The following is a 27,284-nucleotide window of genomic DNA, read 5'->3' on the forward strand; positions in this document are numbered from 1 at the left end:
GATATCCATCTGGGTTATTATTAAATCATCTCCTGGTCCTTCATCTCCTACTGCTTTTAACCATCTGTCTACATCTGAGGGGTTAACTGTTAAGTGAATTAATTAATACATATGTGGTAGCCCAGGACAATATGTGTGTAGTGAAATCTGAATTCTATAGTAAAGTTCTGTCTGTCTTCCTGAGAATTAGGAAGATCCTTAATTAGAGCCTTTAACTTCCTTGAGACTACAGTTTAAATGAACTTCTATAGATTTCTTCTAGTTAAGCAATTTTAAGGGGATATTATGCAGTGTGATTGTTGCATTTCTGAGAAAAACCTTGTAAAAAGGTCAGAGACTCAGGAGAAGATGAAATAAAGGAACCATATATGAATAGATAAAGTGAAAGAATGATAAGTTTCTGAATGTTTGGGCAGAAATGAACTAGTGAGTCTTTGAGAGAGACTTAGAGTCACTATTTTGTTGAGGCCTCAGCGTGCCAATTAATGAAGCTTTCAACAGAATGTTTGGAGTTTTTGTTTCCTAATTTGTTCTAGAGCTCCTCATAAATATACTGTTATTAATTTTGACAAGTCAAAAGGTCCCCTAAAAATGATCATTGTTATTCTGAGTTTTTGTGGGGTTTTATTAAGCTAAGCATGAAAGTTGTGATTATTGCCCCAGCTTATTTAGGATGCAGGAGTTTTTCCAGTAGAAGATTATGATTTTATATACACAAACTCAGCGCAAACAAGAAAGGGGTCACTACAGTTGGTCAGCAGTTGATGCTTATGGGTGCTGTTTTGTGATCCTCAACCAAGCAGAGACTAGAAAGGGGTTGTGTGATTGGTCTTGTGATTAACAATTTAACAATCACTGACCCTGAAGCCATTTCTTCAAAGAGCCCTGGTTTTAGCGGGAAATGGTATCCAGAAAACGCAATCTTAGGCTCTAGAGGTGCTCATTGCTACTGAATTGGTTTTTGTTTCTTGGACCATTGCTTTTATTTAGCAGTAGGCTGAAATTTTATGTTACTCTTTGAGGGTATTAAACTCATTGAATAACTTGAAAACTCAGCCGCCAGTGCTGTTTGACATTGGTCTTTGCTAAGAATTTGAGAAACTAAAGCTAATAATAGTATTCTGAAGGAGTGAAATAATAGGTTGTTGAAAAAGAATATACTCTTTTGATTTCATAGCAATGGTAATGTTTTATTTTTATGAAGAAACTTAACCACAAGTATAAATAATACAAGAGGTAGGTTGTTTATAATTATTTGGGCTTCATTTTTCAAACTGGGAAACTGAATTACAGTGAGGCCAAATAATCTATATACATCCTCATAATTAGGTAATAGTGACAGTACTAAAATTTGTTTCTCCCAAATGCCAGATCACTTTTTATTTTGAAAAACTACTTTCTTCCCTAGTTAAGAAAAAGCAAGTATAAGATATGGGTAATCTTTTGAAGTCATTCAGAATTAGAATGAAATTTCATAAATTAAAGTGATAAATTATTGTTAAAGTGTGTCAGGGTTTTGTATGCATGTTTTGGGTAAAAATTTAACCCTTTTTTTCTGTTTTCAGTTGTTATACCACATTTGCATAAGTTAGCCTTGGTGAACAACTTACAGACTGTGGATTCTAAAAGACTGGACATTGCTACGCATCTTTTTGAAGCCTACAGTGCACTTTCCTGTTGTTGTATCCTTGTTTTATTAAGGTGTATCTACATTTATGTAACCAATCTTAGAGTGGAACTTGGTTGTTAAAGATTGAAAAGTAGACCTTCTTTTCTTCAACTTACATTAAGCATTGTAGAAAATTGAAGATTTGATTTGTCTCACTCCACTCCTTCTTCTAGCCATCTCATAATTTTAAAAGATAATTTTAAGTCCTCTGTGCTTTTATGTTCTATAGTGTTGAGAATTTTGATGAAGTTCTTAACCTGAAGTTTTTATTTATATTAGTTAGCTACATAACTGAGCAAGAAATAAAGGGCAGAAAGAATTACAGCTGAGACTTCTGTTAATCAAAAGGAAGCCTTGTATATATGACTTGGCATTTAGGTTTTTCAGTGAATGTTTAACTCTCAGTATCCAGTGGAATATTATGAGTATCTCTTAGAGAGATATCACACATTGGGCAAGTACAGGGCCAACAAAGCTAACGATCTCCAGTGATTGTAGAACTGGGAGAAAACTTAGAGATCATGTAGGTCCATGTCAGTGACTGTAAATGATTAAACTAAGGCTTAAAGACATGAATGCCTTCTGTTTTTTATAGTTAAAAGCAAAACTGTGACTGGAACAAAGAACTTTAGCCATTCTGTTAAATGTTCTCTTTACTATCCTATGCCTATAAAATAAAACTAAGAAGGAAGTAAAGATAACAATGGGCAAAGTGAACTCCCAACTTTTAGGCTCTTTTATTTAAAAGGCAGAAGGGTTGAAGAAAGGGGAAATGAGAGATTGAAAAAAGAGTGAAAGGCTAAATGCTAAAGTACATGCTAAACAAAAAACAGAGAACAAAGGAAGAGTTTCAGGATTATTATATGTGGTTCACATTGTTATATACCAGTTTGATGAGTTTGATGTAATAAGCAACATGAACAGGTAATTTTAAATGAGATAAATATGCCATAAAATATTACTAACAGTCATTGACACTGGATTCTGGACTAGAATGTACCAATAAGAAGTTATTTTTGTTCAGAATAAACCAAATAGAGAAAGTAGAAAAGTAGAGCTATCTGTGAAGTAGCTATGTGTCTTTGGAAATACTAAAACTGAAAGTTGGATGCATGGTTCAGAGCAGTTTATGTTGGAAATCTATTACAAATGGCCTAATCGTGAGGAGGATATGAGCCATGTTTTTTAAAATATAGATGGCACCATATTTTAATAATTTAATAATTTTGTAACCTCAACTATTCATGTCTTCTATAAGTTTAGTTCCACTAAAAGCAGAACTTATCATTCTTGATTTCTTGTTGGCATTTTCAATTTAGGGAAGATAGAGGAAGCAAAAAGAGGAACTGCTATTCTGAATTAGCAAGTAAGAATTCTTTAGTATTGGAGAAGTGATAGGACCCTTGCAAGAAAGCAACAGTGGTGCATCGCAGAGTTTGTATCTCAAAGAAAGAAAACATTGGTGTGTTTAATTGGACTTTGTGAAAATAATATTTAAAACTTACACAAAACGTTATGTATAATCTTATATAGCAGAGAATTTCTAAAGGAATATGCCTCAAGGAAAATGGGAAAGTTAAAAGATCCAAATGTTTGGCTCTGTAAAACCAAATTTTCCAAGTAGGGAAGGCAGTGGTTTCCAAAGGGCATAGAAATCTATATAAAAGGAATATTATTGTGTGTTTAGACATGCATAGAATATCACTAGAGTAAATACAGTAAAAAGGCGACATACCAATATGGTAAGGGGAAGAACCATCTTAACAACAGTCCCTGTTCAAGTGCTAAAAGTGTTAGTTCTACATGAGTCAGAACTTGTACTTGAGTCAACAGTGCTGTGGCCCCTAATAAAATCATATTGTTCTAATCTGTTCTGTTCCATTGTATTCTAAGCTGATCAGAAGAGTGCTCCTTTTAGCCTACCATCATGTTTTAATACAGACATTAGAAAAACTATAGTGTATAACATTTTGGCATAATAATAAGTCGAGAAGTCATGTTTAAGGAAAGTTTGAAGGAATTTAGGAATGTTTAACCTGGAGAAGAGATGGCTTGGGGATGAAAAGATATTTGAAAGGTTTTTAGGTAGAAGGATGATGAGGCACACTGTGCAGCTAAGGTACAGAGCTAATACTAACAAGCAGAGATAACAGAGGCTGATTTTGTTTGTAAGAAAAACTTCCTAATTGAGCTATCTAAAATGCAGTGATCTCCCTTAATAAACTAAGAATCTTCTTTCATTGTTAGCAGTCAGAGGCTAACCATCATTCACCAGTGAGGTAAAGGTGGTTCCTAATATCTGATGGAACTAATTACCTTTAACTTTCGAATCCTTGAGAAAGATTGATCCATAGGGAAAAGGTAGGCCCCCAACAGTGAGTAGAAAGAGGAAAAGAAAAGTGACTTCCCTCTTCTAAGTAGGGCCATATTCAGCTTCTCATTCCATGCCCATATTTCTCTAGATCAGACTCTTAAACTACTAATTCAAAGGTCATTCACAGTTATATTTTGGTGCCACTTATCCCCATATCTAGAAAGCAAGACTACATAATCATTAGGTTGTAGCCCTCTATATGTCTATAGGGATTTGGTTTGACCAAATGATGTTTATATTTTTAATACCTATTAAATTTATAAATCACTCATTATAGGATCCATGTTTGTGAACAACTTTTATTTATAACTGTATTTTCAAAGCAGTAGTTACACTGATTTTTTTCTTAGTGAAATTCATTTTTTCAACTAAGTCATCTTTATAAGGGAACTCATTTAAGTCATCTAATTTAATCATCTTTATGGCCAGGCACGGTGGTTCACGCCTGTAATCCCAGCACTTTGGGAGGCCAAGGCGGGCAGATCACCTGAGGTCAGGGGTTCGAGACCAGCCCAACATGGTGAAACCCCATCTCTACTAAAAATATAAAAAATTAGCTGGATGTGGTGCCACGCACCTGTAATCCCAGCTACTTGGGAGGCTGAGGCAGGAGAATCACTTGAACCCAGGAGGCAGAGGTTGCAGCGAGCCAAGATTGTGCCACTGCACTCCAGCCTGCGTGAGAAGAGCAAAAAATTCTGTTAAAAAAAAAATCTTTATAAGGGAACTCATTTACTGGCTTTTTTGTGGTGTGATATTAAATAGGAGCTAGCTTTACAGGCTAGAATAAAGGGAGAATGTATCAGAATTGACGGGAATGAACAAGATGAATTGTTTTCTGGAGAAAGTTTTCCTGATACCTTTTGATGTCAAGATAATCAACTAAAACTCAAAGATGACTGAGAACTACAAGTAATCCTAAACTTAACAAATGCTCTTATTACAGTAAAAGCTCTGTTATCCAACTCAATCAGGACCTATAGTAGGTCAGTTTAACAGGATGGCTAAAGCAAGAAATCAGGAAAATGTTATCTACCTTAGATAACTTATTTTAACTTAAAATGTATATATGTTATTTTCTTTTACCAGTCTTTTGATGTAGGCATCTCTTTTGTGTGAATCTGTTGATTATAGTTAAACATCTTCTTTCTCAGGTAAATCACATCTGTAATGCAGTTGTCTATGATTTGCAGGTTAAAGTTCTTTAAAGAGGATCCAGAAATATTTCTGATATGCACTATAGAGTTTTTCTAGATTTTTATATTTTTCTCAATCTTTTACAATTGTCTTATACGTAATAGTTAAACAGCAATGTTTTAAGCAATTTGCATTTATTAGTTTTTCCCAAAACTTTCAACTTAGTTGTCATGGAAAACTTACTTTTTATACTTTTTTCATATTCATTGAAACATCTGATTGGGTTACATGACTTAATTGTTACGCTCAGTTTATACATTTCCATGACATTCTGTAATTTAAGTGATGAATACCACTGACATAAATAGCTTTGTGTGAATAAACGCAATTGACTCCTGATAAATAACTTACTCTGCAAATGAGGATTCATGCTTGAGGGGAGCCTGTTTACCCTGAGTGATCACTATGCCATAGGTATCATATAAGAAGGCTTCTCTTTTATATAGTAGTAACTCAGTTGTTCTGTTGGACATACCAGTTTGGTTTTGTTTAATTCGCTTAACTACCTTGTCCCAAGTCATTTCAGAGGATTTAATGGTTAATCACTTTTTACCTGGTCTCAGATGTTTACGGACTGACATGGAACATCTCTCTCCAGAGCATGAGGTGAGCCACTGTGATTACCAGTGCCATATTCATGTTTTAATACCTCATATATAGACTTGCATTCTTCTCTATGTGAGGCTTATGATATGCTGTAATTTTTTTAAATCTAGCTCAATGTCATTTTATCGATTTATTTACTAGATGCGATATCTTCAGCAACTCCTTTCACATCTTTAAGCCTCTCTTTAATTGTCTACAGTAGGGATAATACACTCTCCTTCACTTAATATAATGAGACTTTAATAAGATAATGTATGTGAAAATTTTTAACTATAAAATATTAGTTATCTCTGACCATCAACTTTCTTAAATGCAGTTTCTATTTTCCATCTTCATTTCTTCGTAACTATTTTATTTCATTCTATTTGTCTCCTGTTTCCCCTCGTTTCCTCCAAATCCCTGTTTATCATTTATTTTCTATTCTGTATCTTCAACCTATTTTTCCATCAGCTTTTCCTTTTACGATGTTTGACTCTCCACTCCTAAATAGCAAAACCTTCCTTTCATCCCTCTCCAAGTCTCTTATTCTTCCTGATCATCCACATTTACTCTCTCAACTTTTACGGTGTCTATTGGTACATCATATTCCCTGCATCACACTAATCCATTGAAACTGCCATCTTTAAGATCACTCGTGACCAAGCTGCCACCCTGATAGGACTTTTTTTTAGTTCTTATAGCTTCACGTCTCTCTGCAGCATTTTCTGATTCAAAACTCCTGTGGCTCCTGGGACTCCACTTCTATTCCTGTTTTTTTCTTACTTCTCTAGTCAGTTCTTCCCAATCTCCCCTCCTTTCTTACCTCACCTTTTCATTCATTAGAATTACTCTCCATGAACAAGTTCATCCATACTCATCATCTAACTTGCCTTTACTATATGTTAATATCACACAAGTTTCATCTTCTGCTCTAACCCCATGCTGGAGCCGTAGAACTTCATGGCTCACTGCCACCTGTCTATTCCACCTGCATGTCCTACAGGCATCATTTAAAATTCAGCATGGCTAATCCCCTCAACCAGAATTACTCTCTGTCTCCCACTTTGGCTAATGCCATACTGCTTTCTCCCCAAGTCATATACCTGATAGTTAACATAGAATATGTCCAATTAGTTCTTTAATTTCATAATGTCTTTCTAATCTCTTCCGTTTCTTTATACCTGTGCCACCCTGTTAGTTGAATCTCATTCAATGAGATTATTGTTATCTCATTGAAACCATTGTAGAATATCCTAATTTTTCTCCAATCTTAGCTCTCTACTGTTGTTTCTCACTACAGCCGAAGCACTTTTCCTAAAGTATAAATCTCTTCATGTTATTCTCCTATTAAAAACCCTTTATAAGTTTCTTACATACAAGGCCTTTTATCATCTGACACCTGTTCATCTTGATAGTTTCATCCCGCGCCCTTTCTCCTCCATCACACACTCTGCCCCAGCCATGCCAAACTAATTCATCTCCACCATATAACATCGTCTTTTGCTTCCATGCCTTTGCCTATTCTCTTCCCTCTGTCAAAAGAATACCATTTCATAATGCAAAGTGTAGAATATACACTCAAAGGCTATATTACATATGTGTTTGTATTAGTCAGGGTTCTCCAGAGAAGCAAAACCAAAATGATATATTAAGAGATTTATTTTAAGGAATTGGCTTATGCAGTTGAGGGGGCTGGCAAGTCCAAAATATGTAGGAGAGACCATAAGGCAGAACACTCAGGCAGGAATTGATGTTGCAGGCTTCAGTCCAAAATACGGAGGGCAGGCTGATAACTCAAGCAGTATTTGAGGCAGATTCCTTCTTCAGGAAACCTCACTTTTTGCTCATAAAGCCTTCAACTGCTTGGATGAGACCTACCCATATTTTTTAGGGCAATAATCTCCTTTACTTAAAATTAATTTATTGTGATGTTCATCACATCTACAGAATACCTTCACAGCAATGCCTGGGTCACTGTTTGATTAAATAACTGGGGCTATATCCTAGCCAAATTGACACAAAAGACTATGACTATCAGTCTTGTTTAAGAAACAAAGTTGATGGGGGAAAAAAGAAGGAAAACTTTTTAAAATAATAATAATTAAACTAACACCCATGTAATTACTACCTAGCTTAAGAAATAGAAAATTACCAGTATCTTAAAAGTTCCATATATGCTCCTCCCTAATCATGTCCCTCTCCTGTGCTCCTCCAAGTTTAACACTTGCCCAGAATTTTATATTTTCATACTTTGTTTTTCTTATTGTTTTACCACATATTTATTTATCCCTAAACATGTTTAATTTTGCATATTTCTCCTATCCTGTATATATGGAATCTCCTGTATGTATTCTTATATGATTTGCTTTTTTCACTCATTTTGTTTATAAATTTCATTCTTATTGATATTTGCAAAAGTAGTTATTTTATTGTCCTTACTGAATAGTATTCCTTTGTATGATTATGCCATAGTTTATCCATTCTTCTTTCTGGGAAAATAGGTGATATTTCCAGTATTTTGTTATTATAAACAGAATTACAAGCATCTTATGATGCACATGTACAAAAGTTTGTCTGTGAGATACAAACTGGGAGTAGAATCAACAGATTGTACAGTGTACACATTTTCAGTTTTGCCAGCTAATGCTAAATTGTTTTCCAAAATGCTAACAATTTATACCCCTATAGGCAGTGTATGAGAGTACTCTTTTAGTTCTTATGTTTGCCAACACTTGGTATTGTTAAACTTTCTAATTTGGTGGATATAAAGTTACCATTATGTTTCTGATTTGCATTTCTCTAATTACTGTCAAGTTTGAGCATCCTTTGGTATGCTTATTGATGAGTTGTGTTCTTCTATTAAAGTCTATTTAGGTTTTCTGCCTATTTTTCATTTAGGCTGTCTTAACCATTACTTTTTGGAAGTTCATTATATATCTGGAATATACCAATACTTTGTCAATTTTATGTTTTATGAATATCTGTTTCCAATTTATGACATGTCTTTTCATATTTTTGGCATCTTCGAACACTGATTCTTAATTTTTTAATAGTCAGATTTATTGATCATTTCTAAAAGACATTATTTCCTATACTTCTGAAATTTTTTTAAATTGACTTTATACAATAAAATTATTAATTTTACTAGAATTGGTTTTTATGTATGATGTGAGCTAGCATTCCAATTATATTTCTTTTCCTATATGGACAATCTGTTATTTCAGTATGTTTTTTGAACAGTTCATCCTTTTTGCACTGATTGGCAATGCTGCCTCTGTCATACATGAAGTTCCAGTGTATGTACGTGCCTGTTATTGGGGAACATTCTTTCTCACTGGTTTCTTTGTCAATTATTATAAAAATGATATGTTGTCTTCATTACAGTTGTCTTGTTTAAAAGTCCAGAAATCCAGTAGGACAAGTCCAGCATCCTGTCCTTTTTTAGAAATGTTTTGACTGTTCATGACCCTTACCTTCCTCATATAAAGTTTAGTATTATATTGACAAGTTCCAAGAAGGATCTTATTTAGATTCTGATTGAAATTGAATTGACTCTGTAAATTAATTTGGGGATTCTTCTCTATGATTGAGTCTTGCTATATAGAACATGCTATATCTTATATTTATTTAGATCTCCTTTCAACACGCTGGGACTACAGGCGTGAGCCACCATCCCCAGCCTGGTGTGTTTTTTTTTTTTTTCTCTTTCTTTGAAAGTTAGTTTTGAATAGGGATTTATCAGTTTCATTAATCTCAAATATTGAACTTTTAGCTGTGTTGATTTTTTCCCTACTGCTTTTTTTTCTGTTTTACTTATATCTGTTTTCATCTGTATTTCCTTTTATTTTGTTTAGGTTTGTTTTTCTATTTTTCTAACTTCTTGAGGAGGAAGCTTAGGTTATTTTTAAACTTTTCTTCTTTTCTGATAAATGAATTTAAGGGTTTTGGCTTTTTGTTTGTTTTTTTGAGACAGGGTCTCACTGTCACCCATGCTGGAGTACAGTGGTGCTATTTTGGCTCACTGCAGCCTCTGCCTCCCAGTGATCCCCCCACCTCAGCCTCCTGAGTAGCTGGGACTACAGGCATGCACCATCATGCCAAGCTAATTTTTTGTATTTTTAGTAGAGACAGGGTTTTGCCACACTGCCCAGGCTGGTCTCAAACTCTTGGGTTCAAGCGATCCACCCACCTTGGCCTCCCACAGTGCTGGGATTACAGGCTTGAGCCACCATGCTCAGCTACGAATTTAAGGTTTTAAGTATTGTTTTAGCTGTATTCCATGCATTTGCTATATTTTATCTTTATTATCATTTAGTTCAAATTAGAGTTTTATTTCCAGTATTTCATTACTGACCCATGGGGTTTGTTTAATTGGGGGGCAGGGGGAATTATCTTGTGATATTTTTGTTACTGATTTCTTTCTTAACTACAGTCAGAGAACAGTCTGATTTCAGTCCTTTGAAATTTGTTAAAGTTATCCTAATGACCCAGAATATGATCAATGTGGCATTTGAAAAGAATATACATTCTGTCATTATTAGGTATATTGTTTTATATATTTCAATAAAATAAGGTTAGTTAATCTTATGGTTCAGTTCTATCTTTGTATCAGTTTTTTTGTGACCTGCTTGTTTCATCAGCTGTTGAAAGACGCGTTAAAAGTTACAATTGGCAGCCAGGCGTGGTGGCCCACGCCTGTAATCCCAGCACTTTGGGAGGCTGAGGCAGGCAGATACCTGAGGTCAGGCGTTCGAGACCAGCCTGACCAACATGGAGAAACCCCGTCTCTACTAAAAATACAAAATTAGCCAGGTGTGGTGGTGCATGCTTGTAATTCCAGCTACTTGGGAGGCTGAGGCAGGAGAATCATTTGAACCCAGGAGGTGGAGGTTGCAGTGAGCCAAGATCGCGCCATTGCACTCCAGCCTGGGCAACAAGAGCGAAACTCCATCTCAAAAAAAAAAAAGTTATGATTGGGGATTGTCTACTTCCCCTTTTAGTTCTTTTCAGTTTTGCTTTGTATGTTTCTTAGATGCCCTTTATCAGGTTGAGGAAGTTTCCTTCTATTCCTAGTTTTTGAATCTTTTTATTATGAAGGGATGTTAGATATTGTCAAATGTTTTCTTCTGCATCAATTGAGATGATCATGAGGTTGTTTTTTCTTCTATTGATACAGTGTATTACATTAATTTATCTTGGAGTACTAAACCAACCATGCATTCCTGGGATAAATCCCACTTGGTTATGTTGAATACTTCCTTTTATATGTAGCTTTATTAAGTTTGCTAGTATTTTGTTGAGGATCCTTGCTTCCAGGATAAATGCTAAATCTAAGTCCTTAGGACAGAACATATAAGAAGCAAGCCTGTTTCACCACAAATTTCCCTATCTCCATTAGGGTATGGTGGGACTGAATAAGAGGAATAATTTAAAGACTTTAAAAGGATCAGATTCCCAGATTCCCTTTGCAACCTTGAAGAGAGACTGGAGCTTTACTCTGTAGACTTGAGATATCGGGCATAGCTGAAAACCATACTGAAAAGAGGGAAAATAAGTGACAGCTAGTTAATGATGGGACACCTCATTACCCTTCAAATGCTGGCTGTCAGGTTTATACCTACAGGAGAAAAAAGATCAACAGAAAGTTAGGTTTTTGCCAGATTTAACTTAAAGTGAAGTCTACCGATGCATAAAGAGATTCTAATCCACATTTTGGTGCTCCAGTCATTAGTAGACATCCCAAGATTACCAATCATTTAGAAAAGCCTAGAATACCAAAGATAGAGATGAAAATATAGAAGAAAGAAGGATACTGGAGGAAACAGAGACAATGCAAGGAGGATAAACAAAATACAAAAAATTCCCCTTAAAAACCAAAAAGCAAAAAACTAGCCAAACAAACAAATGCTATAACCTGTGAGACAAGAGAGTGGGGAAGCAGAGAATACATTCAAAAAAGGGTAACCTAGAGTTTCCCACATGATGCATGATAAAAGTTTAATTCTCTCAGAATAATCCCCAAAGTCCTTATCATAATCTCAAGGCACTATAGGATCTGGCCCTCTCTTCTAGTACATCTAAGACTTCATCTTCTATCCTGTCTCCCTTGCTCACCCTGCACCAACTTTGTCTTCTTTCCTTAGGACATGGCAGGTCTAGTCCCACCTCACAGCCTTTGAGCAGCCTCTTCCTAGCGTCTGCAGCATTTATTCCTCCATCTCCTTCATGTTTTTACTTAAACATTATCATCTCCATGAAGCCTACCCTGAACACTTCCATGTGAATTGTACCGTTCTCCACTTTGGCCTTCCTAGTACCCCTTATCTTACTCAATGTTTTTTCTAAAACCCTTATCACTTTCTAATACACTACATAATTTACCTGCTTTTTGTGTATCTATCTCTCTTACTAGAACATAAGCTCCACAAGTAGAGAATATTGTCTGTTTTATTTGCTTTATCCCCACCGTCTAAAAAGATACCTAGCCTGTAGTAGGTAGACAATAAATATTTTTTTAGGGAACTCCATGCCCAAACATGGGCCAAGAATATTCAGAAGAGCCATTCATTTTCTGGTGTGGTTGCCAGATATTAGAGCAGTTTAGATCTCTCTAGCCTTTCTATCACTCACCCAGTCTCCCTGCAGGAATCGTGTTAACTTTTACACACCCAGCATATCCCTCATTATATTTTAATAGCCATGGTGCTGTACCTAGTCTCAGCTCTAGACATTAAAATAAGGGATCTTGCTTTTTGCAACCTGGAGAAAGCAAAGGGGCGTAGAACAGGACAGCTTTTACTGGGAAAATATGTGTCTGACCACAGTGTGTGTGTATGTTAAATATATAGATGTATATAAATTTTACTTTTAACATTAGAAGATGGTGAGTAAGCTAAGGGAGAATAGAAAACATTTAGAAAGGAGACTAGTGAAAATCAAAATAAATTATTGTTATATGATTGAGATTTTTTTAAAGCTACTTCTGTACCTAGTCAAGCAATCTAATATGAATTCCTTTAACAAAGTAACTGCCAAAACTAAATTTTTAATTAACATATTAGCTTATAGGAATATTAAAAATTAAAACATTAGATTAAACCATAGTATTTTACTATGTAAACTGTATTTCACTAAGGTAAATTTTTTTAATCAGGTTATTTTAAGTTCCATGATAAAAGAATGTGAACAAAAAGTTGAAAACAAGACCGTCCAAGAGCCTCAAGGGTAAGACATTAATTCTTTTATTAAGGCTACATGTTAACCTTAATTTTTCTGTCTAAATTTGCTGTCAATCAGTGTAATGTGTCATTTTGTGTTATGTTATAGTCCTTTGTTTGGAAGACAAGAAAATGATTTAAGTCATTGGTTCTCAAATCCTGGTCCATAAACTATCTCATCAGAATTATCTGGGGAATTTAAAATTCAGGTCTCCACCCCATGCCCTGCGCCTTCTCTCAATATTCTCAGTCAGCCTAGGGATCTGCATGTTTAAAAGCTTCCAACAAAATTCTTTTATGTAGCTGGGTTGTTCACTCACCGGTCAAAAGAATGTCTAGAAACTTGTGACAGGAGTTGTAAAATGAACAACGTACTGCATAAAGGACTATCAACTTGGGAATGTTCTAGTCACATGCTTCTAATCAAACTAATTGGAATCCAAGGATTCAGTAAAATTAAAATATAAGCATAGATGTGAAAGAGTATAACGTTGGAGTTTCAGGAGTGGGAGTTATTTACAAATGAGGTGTACGTACTCTTACTGAAATAACCTTGAGCATCTTAAGTGGACTCTATTAGACATAAAAAGCTCAAAAGTATTTTTTTAAGGCTAACTACTGGGAATAAGTGTTTCATCCTATCAGTCTAGAAACACACACACTCTCACACATACGCTCCTCCCTATTCCCCATGTGCAACACGCATATATCTTTGATGTGTTAGAACCCTTACTTTATAAAGCCTCTTAGAATGGAAGCAGTCTTCTCCATATATAACCATTTTAACCACAGAGGATTAAAACAATAGACACATTCACATCTTCTATATTATTAGTGGTTTTTTATAGAGGTTTTTTACAGGTTTTTCTAACAAACACAAAAATAAACTGAAAATATAATGAATTTCTATACATGCTATAACTGTAACCCAGCTTCAATTTCATCCATACCTGACCTACTTCTCCCTCCCATTCTCTGATATGTATCTTTTAAAGATAAGTATTATTTAAAAAAACATAAACACAATATCATTATCACACCAACATAACAATAACAACTTAATATCATCAACTATCTGGCTTTTGTTCAAATTTCTCCTTGTTTCATAAATGTCAGTGATTTGTTGTTTGTCTTCCTTACAGTTTGTTTCTTTGAGTCAGGGTCCAAATGAGTTCTGTACCTTGTAGTTGGTTGCTATGTTGTCTCCTTCAGTCCATAGATAGAATGTCACCCTTTTATTCCTTTTTTCTCCATACAATTTACTTATTGAAGAAACTGAGTCATTTGTCCTATAGAGTTTCCCACAGTCTGAATTTTGGTGATTGCATTTCTCTTCTGTCTTTTAACATGTTCTTCTCTATTTCTTGTATATTTGGTAGCTGGGTCTAGATCTAGAGACTTAATCAGATTCACGGCAAGCTTCTGTTCTCCTCAGGTTTTTACACATATGATTCCGTCTGCCAGGAGTATTCTTACTCTGCCTGGCTAGTTCCTATTCATCCTTCAGGACAGAGCTTAGATGTTGCCTCTTCAGGGAAGCCTTCCTTGACCCCACCCTTCCTCTGAAGTCTATTGTAGATCAAAAGCACAAGAGGAAAGTCTTTTACTTGAAGCAGTAAAAGGAACTGCTTCTAAGATGGAAGGAAAAGCAAGAGTGGGTGCAGATAAAGATATCTGTATCTGTGAAGAGCTCTGCCTTTTGTTGTGGGGAATACAAAGATGATGCATATATGGATTTCACCTTCAAAGAGCATGTGGTTAAAAGCAGTATTTTTCAAACTGCAGATCATTGACGTTAGTACATTGTTTAATTAATTCAATTGGTTGTGACACGTATTTCATCCCAAGAAATAGAATCAAATAGAGAGTACATCCCAAGTGGTAAAGATGAGTCTTTCTTATGAAACATCAGTTACCTGTGTAAGTACTACAAGTCATCATGTAAAATGTGGCACTTACTATGGATCTGTGTCAGAAAAGTTTGAAAAGCACTGATCTGCAGGCAGAAAATGTATGCATAACTATTTTGGTACCTTTCTTATATTCATTCAGCAGTAAGTAAAATTCAGAGTGCTTACCATGGGCTGTTCACAAAGATGAGCTTGAGCAAGTCATAGTCTCTTCCCTCGGGGTATTCACAGCTGAAAGTGGGAAAAAGAAGCAGTTAAAAATAAAGATAAACACTAAAACAATGCCTGCAAATGGTTCCAAGGATAAAGAAATACAGGAGTCTTCAGATATGAATGGCTGACTAGGGAGGAAAAAAGGAAGAGCAAAAGAGGATTACATGCAGAAAAATCAGCACTGTGCAAAATGACAAAAGTTACAGAGGAGCGTGTTTGGTAACTGTAAGTAAAGCTAGAGTGCAGAGTACATGTGGGAGAATGGTAGAGATAAGTATATAAAGGTAGGCAGGCACCAAACAATAAAGAATTCTGTGTGCCACACTGGGAGATTTGGACTTTATGTTATAGGCCAGGTGGTGGCAAACTTTTTTGTAGAGATAGTAAATATTATTTTAAACTTTGGAGACCATACAATCTCTGTCACAGCTACTGAGCTAGACTCTGCTATTGTAGCAGGAAAGCAGCCTTTGGCAATATGTAAATAAATGTGCATGGCTGTGTTTCAGTAAAACTTTATTTATAAAAACAGCAGGCTGGATTTGGCCTGCTACCTGTAGCCAATACTTAGGAACTTTGGTTGTCTAGCGTTAGTGTCCATCAGAATCACCTGGAAATTGCTGAGTACCATCCCCAGAGTTTTTGATTCAGAAGATCGGAGTGGAGTCTGAGAATTTGTATTGATAACAAGTTCCCAGGTGGTGCTAATGCTGCAGGTCTAGGAACCACACCTTGAGAATCACTGCTTTAGGAACCAGACTCTAGTGAATAGAGAAGTGGGTGGAAGAGATGAGAAAGCTGTTACAGGAACCCATGATAAGATGAAGTGTGGTCTTGGATGGGAAGGTAACAATAAGTAATGCTTATGAACCGGATACCATTCTAAACATTTTTCATATATTTGCTAATAATTGTCATACTAAGCCTACAAAGTAGATACTTTTACTATTCTCATTTTACAGATGACAGAGAGGCAGGTAAGTTGCTCAGAGGCCACCTAGCTACTAAGTGGAGGAACCAGAACCCAGGCATTACGGTCCTTGAGACCGTGACTTTAACCACCATGTTATAATGCCAGTGTATGGCAGTGAATATGAGAAGATGGATTTGAGATCCATATTTCAGATGTGAACTCAATTTAACTTGGCAGCTGATTAAGAGTGAAGGAGAACAGAATCAAAAGATTCCTACATTTCTGAGCTGAACATTTAAACGGATGATGATAAAATACAACAAAATGGAACTATAGGAAGAACTATTCTGAAGAGGAATATTTAAAATGTGAGGCACAGGTAGAGAAACACTATAGGCAGTTCATTGAGATTTAAGAACCATTAGCAGCATATGGGTGGTAATTAAAGGCTTATGGTTGGAGCAGTGGTAGATAAATGATATCACTTGAAAAGGGGGCTCTGATGGGGAGAAGGCGACCAGGCATGGAATTAGAGGCCAACATTTCAGATGCATATGGAAGAACTTAACTGAGAAATAGAAGGCAAACCAGAATGGTGTTAGAAATCAAGTGGAGATTTTATTTTTGTTTTTGTTTTTGTTTTTTTCAAGATAGAGTCTCACTCTGTCTCCCAGGCTGGAGTGCAGCGGCACCATCTCGGCTCACTGCAACCTCCGCCTCCCAGGTTCAAGCAATTCTCCTGCCTTAGCCTCCCTCCCGAGTAGCTGGGATTACAGGCGTGCACCATCATGCCCAGCTAATTAATGTATTTTTACTAGAGAGGGGATTTCACCATGTTGGCCAGGCTGGTCTCAAACTCCTGACCTCAAGTGATCTACCCGTCTTGACCTCCCAAAGTGCTGGGATTACAGCTGTGAGCCGTTGTGCCTGGCCCAAATGGAGATTTTAAGGAGAAGAAAAGAGATAAGTAATATAGGACATAAATAGTTTTAAAGAAGATAGGGATATTAGTTGCAAAGAAAAGATCTGAGATTTGCTTGAAAACTTCCAGTGAGGATACACATTACAAGGCAGCCCATTTCATTTTAATAACTCTTTTTAAAAATTTATCTTTTCCTGGATTAAAATCTCCCTTTCCAAAATGCCTATGCCCTCTAAAACAAGTCTTTATCATCTGGTAGAGGGGTGGGAGAGTGTTACAAACCCCTTTATAAAACTGATAAAAATTTACACTCTGTCTTGGGGTGGGGGCGGAATTGCCGTAATGCAATGATTTTTTTTTTTTTTAACTGAAAAGCTTTGTAGTATAGACCTGAGCCTCCTACCTCAGATGGAAAGAATCAGAAGTACTGGATTAGGCCTAGGGATCTGCATTTTCAGAAGTTTTCCAGGTGACTATGATGTGTATCGGTAGACCTACGCAGATATATACACCCCTGCAGATATACATTATATATCCAATTTTTCACATATGACGTATGCAGGTAACGGTTAAGTCACCTAAATCTTCTTCAAGCCAAATATTCTTCATTCCTTTCATTTTTACCTCTTATAGTTTCCAGACTCCTTAACATCATGGTTGGCCTCCTCTTAGAATATCATTAAAACTTGATATCTCAACTATGGTCTGACCCATACATCCCCTTTTTCTAGATGTAAATTTAAATCATACTTATCTTTTGACTTACACTGAGTTTTCTAAAGAAAGGAAGAGCACTGAAAAGCTAGAATGTTAAGGAAAGGCACCATAGGACTTCAGCTGGGCTTTGAAAGATGGGTAGGTAGTGGATAGAAAGATTTGAGAGTGATTGAACAATAGACTGGACAAACCTGACTGAAGGGGTTCAAAGAGATAGTCAGTGACAGTGGTATGGAAAAACAAGAAATAGATTGCTACATTTCCTGAATGCAAAGCACATTTCATCTTGTAGGTGGTATGTAAGCATTAAAGATTTTTGAGCTAAGATGTGATATCAAGAAGTGACTTTTAGAAGTTAATCTGGTAATTAAAGATGGAAGACTGTTGGAATCACTGAGTTGTGAAGTATTAGCCATGGAAGTAAAAAGAAACAGTAGAGGAGATGCTTCAAAGAATAAGGTTACAGGACTTGTGATTGGTTTGAAATAGAAGTAGAAGGAGCTATTAAATTCACTGTTAGAAACAGAGGAAAATAGTAGAACCACTGGCAAAAAGAGGGGGGAGTTAAAATGGAGAGTTCTTTCTAAAGTTAGGGTGTGAACAAAAGCTTGAGATGTTGGCTTTATCTAGCAAATAATAGTAATGTGGGACTGACCCTCAGGAAAATGGATGTGATTCAATTTGAAACTTGGAGAGTAAGTTTTATAATTGAAGAATCAAGAGCCAAATACTGAACCTTAGGGAAGATTACTTTGTGGGAAGAGAAGCAGCAGGAAAGAGAACCCACTGGTGTACTGTCAGAAGAGCAATGTGGAGAAGCTTTTCAAGGTGGGAGTTGTGGTTTGGTTTTTAACTTGAGTAATTCACAGTGCACACCCTTATAGACTACATAGACCCAGGTGTGCTCCGTGGCAGCACACACCTCATGCAGTAGATTCAACAGACATGTTGAGCACCTGCAGCTTGCCACACGTTGTCTTTGACATGTTCAAACACATTATCTTACTTAATCCTCAGAATATTTTACAACAGAAATTGCAAGATGTGTTTTACAGATGAGGAAACTGAGTCAGAGAGAGCTAAAGCATGTTGGCCAAAGGCACAAGGCAATAAACTAGATTCCAAGTCTATTACAGGACAGTTGTCAGGTCATTGAAAAATTGTGCTTGATCAGTATTCTGTTTCTGTTCAGTACTATGATAAATTAGCAATCTTTAGTGTTCATTTAGATTGTGTTTATTCCCTACAGAGCAGGTTGGTGAAAAAGAAAGAAGAAATGGATTCGAAACTGTTGATTGAAATCAATGCAACTGGCAATTCAGGACATCCCCCAAAAAACGAATATCCCCCTAAAAAGGAATATACCATAGGATTATTATCAGCACAGCACAAAACTTCATTGCAATTTAATTTACTCATTTGTGAAAATACTGATAATATTTATCTTTCAGGATTGCTGTAAGAATTAAATGAAGTGATAAAGAATAACTACTAACAATTACATCATGCTATTATGTGCCTAGCACTATACTGAGCACTTTACAGTTGTATTAATATAATCCTAATAACCCTAGGAGGCAAATACTAGAATCATCCTCGTTTTACAGATGAGATTAAATAGTTTACCTGAGCTGGTAAACAGAGCCAAGATTCAGTCCAGTCCCAGACTTGTTCCTAACCACTACACGTACTGCTTCCTTTACTATAGATAATGAACATGAAAGCTCCTAACCTAGTATGGCATATACAAACTACCCTCCATAAATATTAGTTTCCCTTTTGTAACGCCAATTCAGAGTGTGTTCGTTAATGATATGCTACTAAATAAATGAAAAATTTTTATTTTTTTAATTGCTTTACATGAATTTTAAATTTTCTTTCCTAGCTCAATGTCAATTGCTGCAAGCTTAGTGAGTGAAGATACAAAGACCAAGTTTTTGAACAAAATGGGCCAGTTGACAACATCAGGTGCCATGCTGGCCAATGTATTTCAGAGAAAGAAGTAGAAGCAGGAAAGAAGCCCCCAGTAAACACTAAGATGGACCTCAAGCCGACTGGTTCCTTGTACTTGAAGTACTTGCCTTTTTTATTTCCTCAGTTTTATGTTCTTGCATTATAATTTTATCCTAACCTCCAAAGATATTTGCACTGCTTTTAATTACTGCTGTATATTTGTTGATTTTGGAGTTACAACTGTGGTGATAGAAAATTGAGTTGATGGTCTGTACCAAGTCCCTTGTCTATGTTCTTGTCTTTCAGAATAATTTTTATATAAATATATATATAGTGAAGAAGTTTTTTTTAATTTTTGGATGGGATATTCGCAAATATCTGTATTATACACTAAGCTATTACAATGGTACTTAAAATAATGTAAATTTGAAGTCATTGTTATAAAATAATAAAGTGGAGATTACTTAAGTATTTAAATTATGAAAGAATAATGCAGACTTTTTATTGTTTCTTAACTGACTAGAAAGAGCCACCAGCATTACTCTGTGCCTTTTGGACATCAGTTTGTGTGTTCTGTAGGAATTGTGTGCATTCCATTCACACAGTATTTCTTTAGGATGCTGTGATGATTTGAATTACAAATCCTACAGTAAATAGCTAAAGACGAAACCTTCATTTCAGAACTCTCATGAATATTCTTTAAGTGCTATTTAAACCTCCCCAGCACTTAGATGCATATAATGGACTTACCTGAGGAAAGACAGCACATAGGCATGGGGAGAGGTAACCAAGGTGAATTTTACAGACTGGTGTATAGTAGATTTAAATGCTCAAAAATAAATGTAACTGAGAAGAGTTAATAATTGTGAGATTTTTCCCAAATTGAGATACAGAAGAAAATATAGTTTGAATCTGAAATTTAACACTTACTTATGTAAAACATTTTATTTAAGATATTTTCTAATGATTTTAATTTTAGAGAGTACCTTTTCATTCTGTGTGTTACAGAGAAGTACTGAAAAGTTAAGGACACTTAGGGGCTACTTTTTTCCCTCTAAACTAAAAAAGACATTGGCTAAATTATAACTAGTTAGTTATCACCTCGTCCCTTAAAGTCAGTGACCTCCTGTGTTTGATGTATATTACATAGAGTCTTAAGTCAGTGTACAGTTCCACTGGAATTTGACAGTTGTCTCTACAGTCATGCAACTTGAAGTAGAAAAGAGTGCTGGACATAGGAAGGGGGTGCTTGGTTTGAGGGGTTAATGTGAGGCCTTTTTGAAAAATGAATATTTTGATAAAAAGAATTCTTGTTTCAGCACAGTTGATGCACATAAGTGATTCTCATATTTGTTGTATAAACTGGTTTAATACATTTGGAACATAGTTGGATTACATTCATTTCCTGGGAAAGCTAGCTTACCATACATTCAAGTTTATAAAACAATTTGCCATAGGCAAAGCCATTTAAAAAGTTCATTCTGAAATTATTTCATTTACCTACAGTGAAATAATTGTGAACTAAGTAGTCTTTCTGAAAACTGTTGGGTTCTAGGCATTCCTGAGAAATTGAAAGTGGCTACCTTTCATGTCAAAAATGTTGATCTATTATAAATAAAATGTTTTTGCATATGTTTTTGTTTTGGTTTGGGCTATGTGTTTTACTTTCGTTTTGAAACACTATACTTTCTATTAAACAAAAAAATGAGAAAAGCCTATATTCATGAGAATATACTAATATTTTGTAAATATAATTTATATAAATTTACCTATTTTGGTTTATTTTTACTAAAAGGGGACCATGTTGCTATAAAACTAATACATTTCAGAGGTACCTGGAAGAAAAATGTTTAAACTCTGATTTGCTTCAAACTATAGTAGAATATGTGTATGTTTGTTATCAGGTGAATGGGTAGAATGTATTTTTATTGTGAACATTTTTCTTAATTAATGAATATATTTATTTAAGTGCTAATGTTTTTTTAAAGGCAATAGTAGGCAAGATTCACAGTGTATTTCAAGTGAGAGTCTCTTTTCTTAAATATTTTAATATCATTAAGATTTCACATTGTGGTTTTGTTTTTTGTTTGTTTGTTTGCTTTTAGTAAAATATGTCTTGTCTTTACAGACAAGACAGACACTAATCATTGAGACTGAGATTTGGACTGAGTCCAAAATAGGGCATAAAACTCCCATCTCATTCCTTTTAAACAGAAGTAAACTTACGGTACAAGTTTTTAAGTGTTCAACTTAATGAAAAACTAAGTTTGCAAAGTAATGAAAAGCTAATTTGAAATTATACCTGTGTTTCCAGAATAATCCAGAGATTAAATTTTTTCAGAAATCCAGAAGTGCCATCATTACTAATTTAGCTGAATTCTTCCAAGAACAGTGCTTGAATGATGGCAGTATCTATCTCTATACATAGGTGTCTATGACCTTCATTGGTTTGCATTATTCACCCCTTTAGAGAGATTATTTTGCTAAACATCAAATTGATTTTCAACCTGAACGAAATTGTGAGTAATTTAAGTCATGCCATCCTCATTATCCATAGCTTTTAGGATATGTCACTACTATAGGATATGTCACTACTATACACTATAATTCTAATGGGGGTCTCAAGTCAAGGTGCTATCACATTCTTGTTTTTAAAAAGTTGGCTCAAATAGTCTCTCTTAAAGTTTAGAGAGGTGAGATCAGGATGTATTGAATTGTCTTTTCATCATCCCATTTTTCAAGACAACCTATTTTGGACCATTATTTGAACTCCAAGGATGTAACTTTCTGTAGTTACTACCCTGCTGATCTTTGAACTGCAGTAGCTAACTACAGCTAACATTCTGTGCTGGTTATACTTTCTTAACTATTCTTTGTGTAAAGATTGTACTAATTTTTTCAGTTCATTAAAGAAAGTTACACTTTAGCTCTTCAATGTTACACTTAAAGAGCTTTGGACTGTGCGCTGTGGCTCACGCCTGTAATCTCAGCACTTTGGGAGGCCAAGGTGACGAATCACTTGAGGTCAGTAGTTCAAGACCAGCCTGGCCAACGTGGTGAAACCCCGCCTCTAAAAATACAAAAATTAGCCAGGCATGGTGACGTGGGCCTGTAATCCCTGCTACTCGGGAGGCTGAGACAGGAGAATCGTTTGAACCTGGGAAGCGGAGATTGCAGTGAGCCGATATTGCACCACTGCACTCCAGCCTGGTCCACAGAGCAAGACTCCATCTCAAAAAAAAAAAAAAAAAAGCTTTGTAAGTAGCAATTCTAATTCATAATTCATGAAATACTCCAGATTAGCCAGGTAACAAAATTCAAACTTCAAGGTTGGATGTTAATTCTCTTATAAGAAAACTACAAAATAAATTTAGCCTTTTGTATGAGTAGACATCTATTTCAAAGTTCTACTGTAACTTTACAGTGTGCTTAGTTTTGATACTATTTTTTTCAGTACATTAAAAAGAAATAGAGACTGGCCGGGCACGGTGGCTCATGCCTGTAATACCAGCACTTTGGGAGGCTGGGGCAGGAAGATCACTTGAGGCCGGGAGTTCGACACTAGCCTGACCAACATGGTGAAACCGTCTCTACTAAAAATACAAAATTAGCCGGGTATGGTGGCGCGCACCTGTAATCCCAGCTACTCTGGAGTCTGAGGCAGGAGAATCACTTGAACCCAGGGAGTGGAGGTTGCAGTGAGCCAAGATCGTGCCACTGCACTCTAGCCTGGGCAAGAGTGAGACTACATCTCAAAAAATAATAATAATAATAGAGACAAACTACTAATCAAAAATAATGTATCAGGTAAGTTTCTGCATATTGGTAAAAAAATTGAATTTTAGACAATTTTCATACTGCGTAAGAATGTGTTCTGTATGCATTTTGTGTGTGAGCCTACACTGTGATCACAGTCTCCAAGTGGCACATCTCATCATTCATATTTTCTCTTCAGAACCAAGTATAGGAAACTGTTTTGATTGTCTTTTTTGTGGTTTACTTTGCATGTTTAAGAAAAATCTTAAAACATCCTATTCTCTGTTAAGACCACACCAATCATAAAGTACATAACAGTTAATATAAACTTAATATTGCATCAAAAACAAATATATTTTATTTTGATAGTATATAAATAATATCTTCAGTTCAGTGTTATGAGGAATGTAAACTGTTTGCTTTTCTCCAGAGAGGCGTCAATAAATCTGGGAAATTCTGTCCCCCGCATATCTACATGGAGAGCTATATTACTATTTTAATTCCTTTTATTCCATTACAGACTAATCCACCATATTTATTTCAGTTAGATCATTGCATGAATAGATTTCTGGAGGGACTTTAATGTAGTAAAATATATGTAGTTTATAAACTGGTATTTTGTGTTGTGTGTTATGTATATTAAATTCTTGGTCAGTGATGTTTTTAGGGTGTCATTTGTTGATAGTAATCTGCTTTTTATAATTTTAACAAACTGCTTCCCTCCTGGAAAAGTAACCCTTTCTTAATTGTTGGCATTTTAAACCTTAGATATTTTCAGGACATGCATCTTCAATGAAGCTGGAAATGTTACAGATAATTTCTCTATAAAATGTACATTGCTGAGTAATATAAATATAATAATTTCTCATTGACTTTATGATTTCATAGATGCTTTATCTTCATTTCTGATCATTACTTGACAGTTCTTTAAATTCTTAGCTTTCTCTGTTCATAAGCCTTCCCATCAGGTATTAAATAATGAACCTTAAAGGTGAATACTTTCATAATGTAAATTGTTTTCTAATTTATTTTTCATATGGATTTTCTAAATCTGGTCACCTTTCTGTCAAATTCTTTTCTTACCCCCAAAGAGCATGAAAATGTGTTCTCTATTCCTCACAGGACTTTATTTATGGAAATTACATAGTAATAAACCTGAAAGTGCTTTAGCACTTAGGGAGTAGGAAATAAAAGTAAAATCCTAAGCCCCCCAGCCAACTGAACAGACCTCCTCTTGGCCAAGGGGACCCCAGAGAAACCTTCAAAACTAAGGTACCAGCATGACAGGATGGGAGGTCAGACACATCTCAGTATGCCTCTTCCTTATTAACCTTTAACCAGAATTCTTTCCTAAGGAGGACGCAGAAACTAGCTCTGGAAAACAAGAAACCAACAACTTATTCCTTTATTGCCTTTAGCGAATAGTCTGAGTCTGCTACTGGATGCCCCCTCCCTCTTTGCAGCCACCTCTTTGCAGTTTCAGTGCAACTGCTCACCAATTTCACAATGCATCCCTTCCTCGAAACTGACCACCATCTCCAGACAAGTTTTGGCCCACTTGAGGAGGATGTGCAGTGAGGGTTTTTGTGTCCTCTGCTTCACCTTTTGATGTCAGAGGGCCAAAAATGCCACCCTTGGATCATGTTAATGTTGCCATTTTTTTAACATGCTGTCCATGAAGAGGCATGAAGCTTATATGTGCGTGTTTCTCCTTTCATTAATATCCGTGACTTCTCCTACAGCTTGTTGAAGTTGTATATGGCCACGCCAGTCAAGATCAATTCCTGTTCCCTTTACCCCTCCCTCAAAGTGCTTGCTCCTGGCTTCTGCCAGAGGCTACGCTTCCCAACCTGCAGGATGGCCAGCCTGAAGGCTGCAACCCTTTATGAGAAAGGAAGCTCTTGTTTCCAAGTTTATGAACCTCATGATTCTTCACTTGACAAAAGTATTATGAAAAGTTCAGGGTGGAGTTAAAATTTTTAAACACATGAATAAACATGGATAACCCTCTTCTCCATATTTTTGTTAGATATCATGTTCCAGTAAGTAAATAGGTTATCATGCCAGGCATAATTGATGAAAAATTGCAGTAGCAGGCAGAAACCACTTTGATAGTTACTTTTGCCTACTTTAACCTCTCTTTTAGAGTTTCTAACCTAGTAAAGATTAGCAAGGTTTTTTTTTATTTACCAAAACTTGTGATAAAAATGAGTAGTCAACGTAAAATTTTCCATTACATAATTTATTTAGGTTTCTGAAAAATATTTTACCCTTTATAACTTCACTCATGTCTGTTCATATATATTTGATTCTAAGAGTAACTGGCTTCCTTTGATACGTAGTTTGAGTGTGTTGGCTCCTTCCTTTAATCTTGCAACCAAACTTTTCATACTAGTAAGGAAAATCAGAATTGACATTTCTTGAAAATAATTGGCTCCTAGTGTTATCTTTAAAAAGAACCTCTTCAGTTAACCATTGACCAATAATGAAAAAAGTTAGAATCTAGGTTTCTTGCTAAAGCTATAAATGTGTTCAGATCTTAGGGGATAAATGCTACATATCAAATGTGGAGACCATTTTGTTTTCTTTGCCATACTACTCAAACCCTTATGGCATTGTAATGTAATAATTATCCTCAAGAAATCATGGAGAGGTGACAGAAGACTAGAGCTGGGCAAATGTGATTTTCAAAAATGAGAAGCCAATAGATTTTACAAAATATGGATTACCATTTGATTTTCTATCTGAATAGGCTCTTCAGGTGGGCCTTTTCTGACCACCCAATCTAAAGTAACCCCCTGTAATTCCCTCATATCACCTTGGATTTTCTTTTTTATGATTACTTTTACCAGTACTCATTTTCTTGTTTTGTTTTGGTCTCTTTTTCTCACTAGTCTCATCTCCGTAAGAGGAAATGATGTCTATCCATTTCAACCAGTGTCTTTTCAGTAAAGAATGCCTTTTATATGCTAGGTACTCAACAAACATTGAATTAATGAATTATTGAGCTTGATACCAATTCCATGCAAGATTGTCGACTAGATTAAAAGGATGGTTTGTGAGCATAATTAGACATCCCTGAAAGTCCCCCAAACTCATACTTGAGTTTGCTAAGACCACGTGTCAAACTAATCCAATGTTCTTCCGATAGAGCTATTATATATTGGTCAGGAGGCTGGTGTAGTATTGTGCATCTTGACCTCAGCAAGTATTTGACTGTTTCTCATAATGTCCTTGTTTATATCTGAGGTAGAAAATGTGGGCTAAATAAGAGCACAGATAAAGAGTGTCCCATCTATGTGTGGCCTAAAAAGCTAGGCTGAGCTTATATTCATATCTGGCTCTCTGGCAGCACCCCTGATCAACAAGCCTCACCAAGTTTACCAAGGGATTTGTAAATGCAGAGAAGCCATTTTTTTTTCTAAAGATGGTCAAGTAATGCATCATTCACCATATATTTATGGAGTACGTATTTTATGCTAGGCATAGGGATAGAGGGAATAAGACCAACACAGAGCCTACTTACAGAGCTTGCAAGCAGGCAAGGAAACAAATAGGTTGAGAGAGAAAGACTAAGGAGGATTTACTCTAATTAAGGTGATTATGGTTTACTTTGGAAGGCTTTGCTGAGGTGACATTTTATTTGATAACTAGGAAGAATAGGCTTTAACCAAGTGAAATTAAGAAGAGGGGGAAAAAAGCAGTGTGTGCATAGACCACAAGGTGAAAAATTGTGCTGTGTTCAAGGAACTGAAAAAAAAAAACAATATGGCTAGAGTGAGACAGTATCAGAACATGAGATTGGAGAGAGGCATGTAGCTGCATCATATAGCACCTTGTACACTATGGTTAGAAGTT

General features: G+C 35.7%; 1 protein-coding gene across 5 annotated transcripts in view; it reads left to right on the forward strand.

Moving 5' to 3' along the window:
- Positions 1-21,302, forward strand: part of RELCH (RAB11 binding and LisH domain, coiled-coil and HEAT repeat containing) — a 119,920-nt gene extending 98,618 nt beyond the window's left edge. For 4 of the 5 annotated variants that reach the window (XM_019014198.4, XM_031003735.3, XM_031003734.3 and 1 more), the window contains 4 exons: positions 1,566-1,682; positions 5,758-5,846; positions 12,979-13,049; positions 19,603-21,302. In XM_019014198.4, coding sequence (XP_018869743.1) covers positions 1,566-1,682; positions 5,758-5,846; positions 12,979-13,049; positions 19,603-19,723 — 398 coding nt within the window. In that variant the 3' untranslated portion in view covers positions 19,724-21,302. The remainder of the gene's footprint in view (positions 1-1,565; positions 1,683-5,757; positions 5,847-12,978; positions 13,050-19,602) is intronic. The other variant, XM_031003737.3, reaches the window with a different exon arrangement.
- Positions 21,303-27,284: the final 5,982 nt, after the last annotated feature.

Source organism: Gorilla gorilla, chromosome 17, assembly GCF_029281585.2.
Source record: "Gorilla gorilla gorilla isolate KB3781 chromosome 17, NHGRI_mGorGor1-v2.1_pri, whole genome shotgun sequence".
Taxonomy (NCBI): Eukaryota; Metazoa; Chordata; class Mammalia; order Primates; family Hominidae; genus Gorilla; species Gorilla gorilla.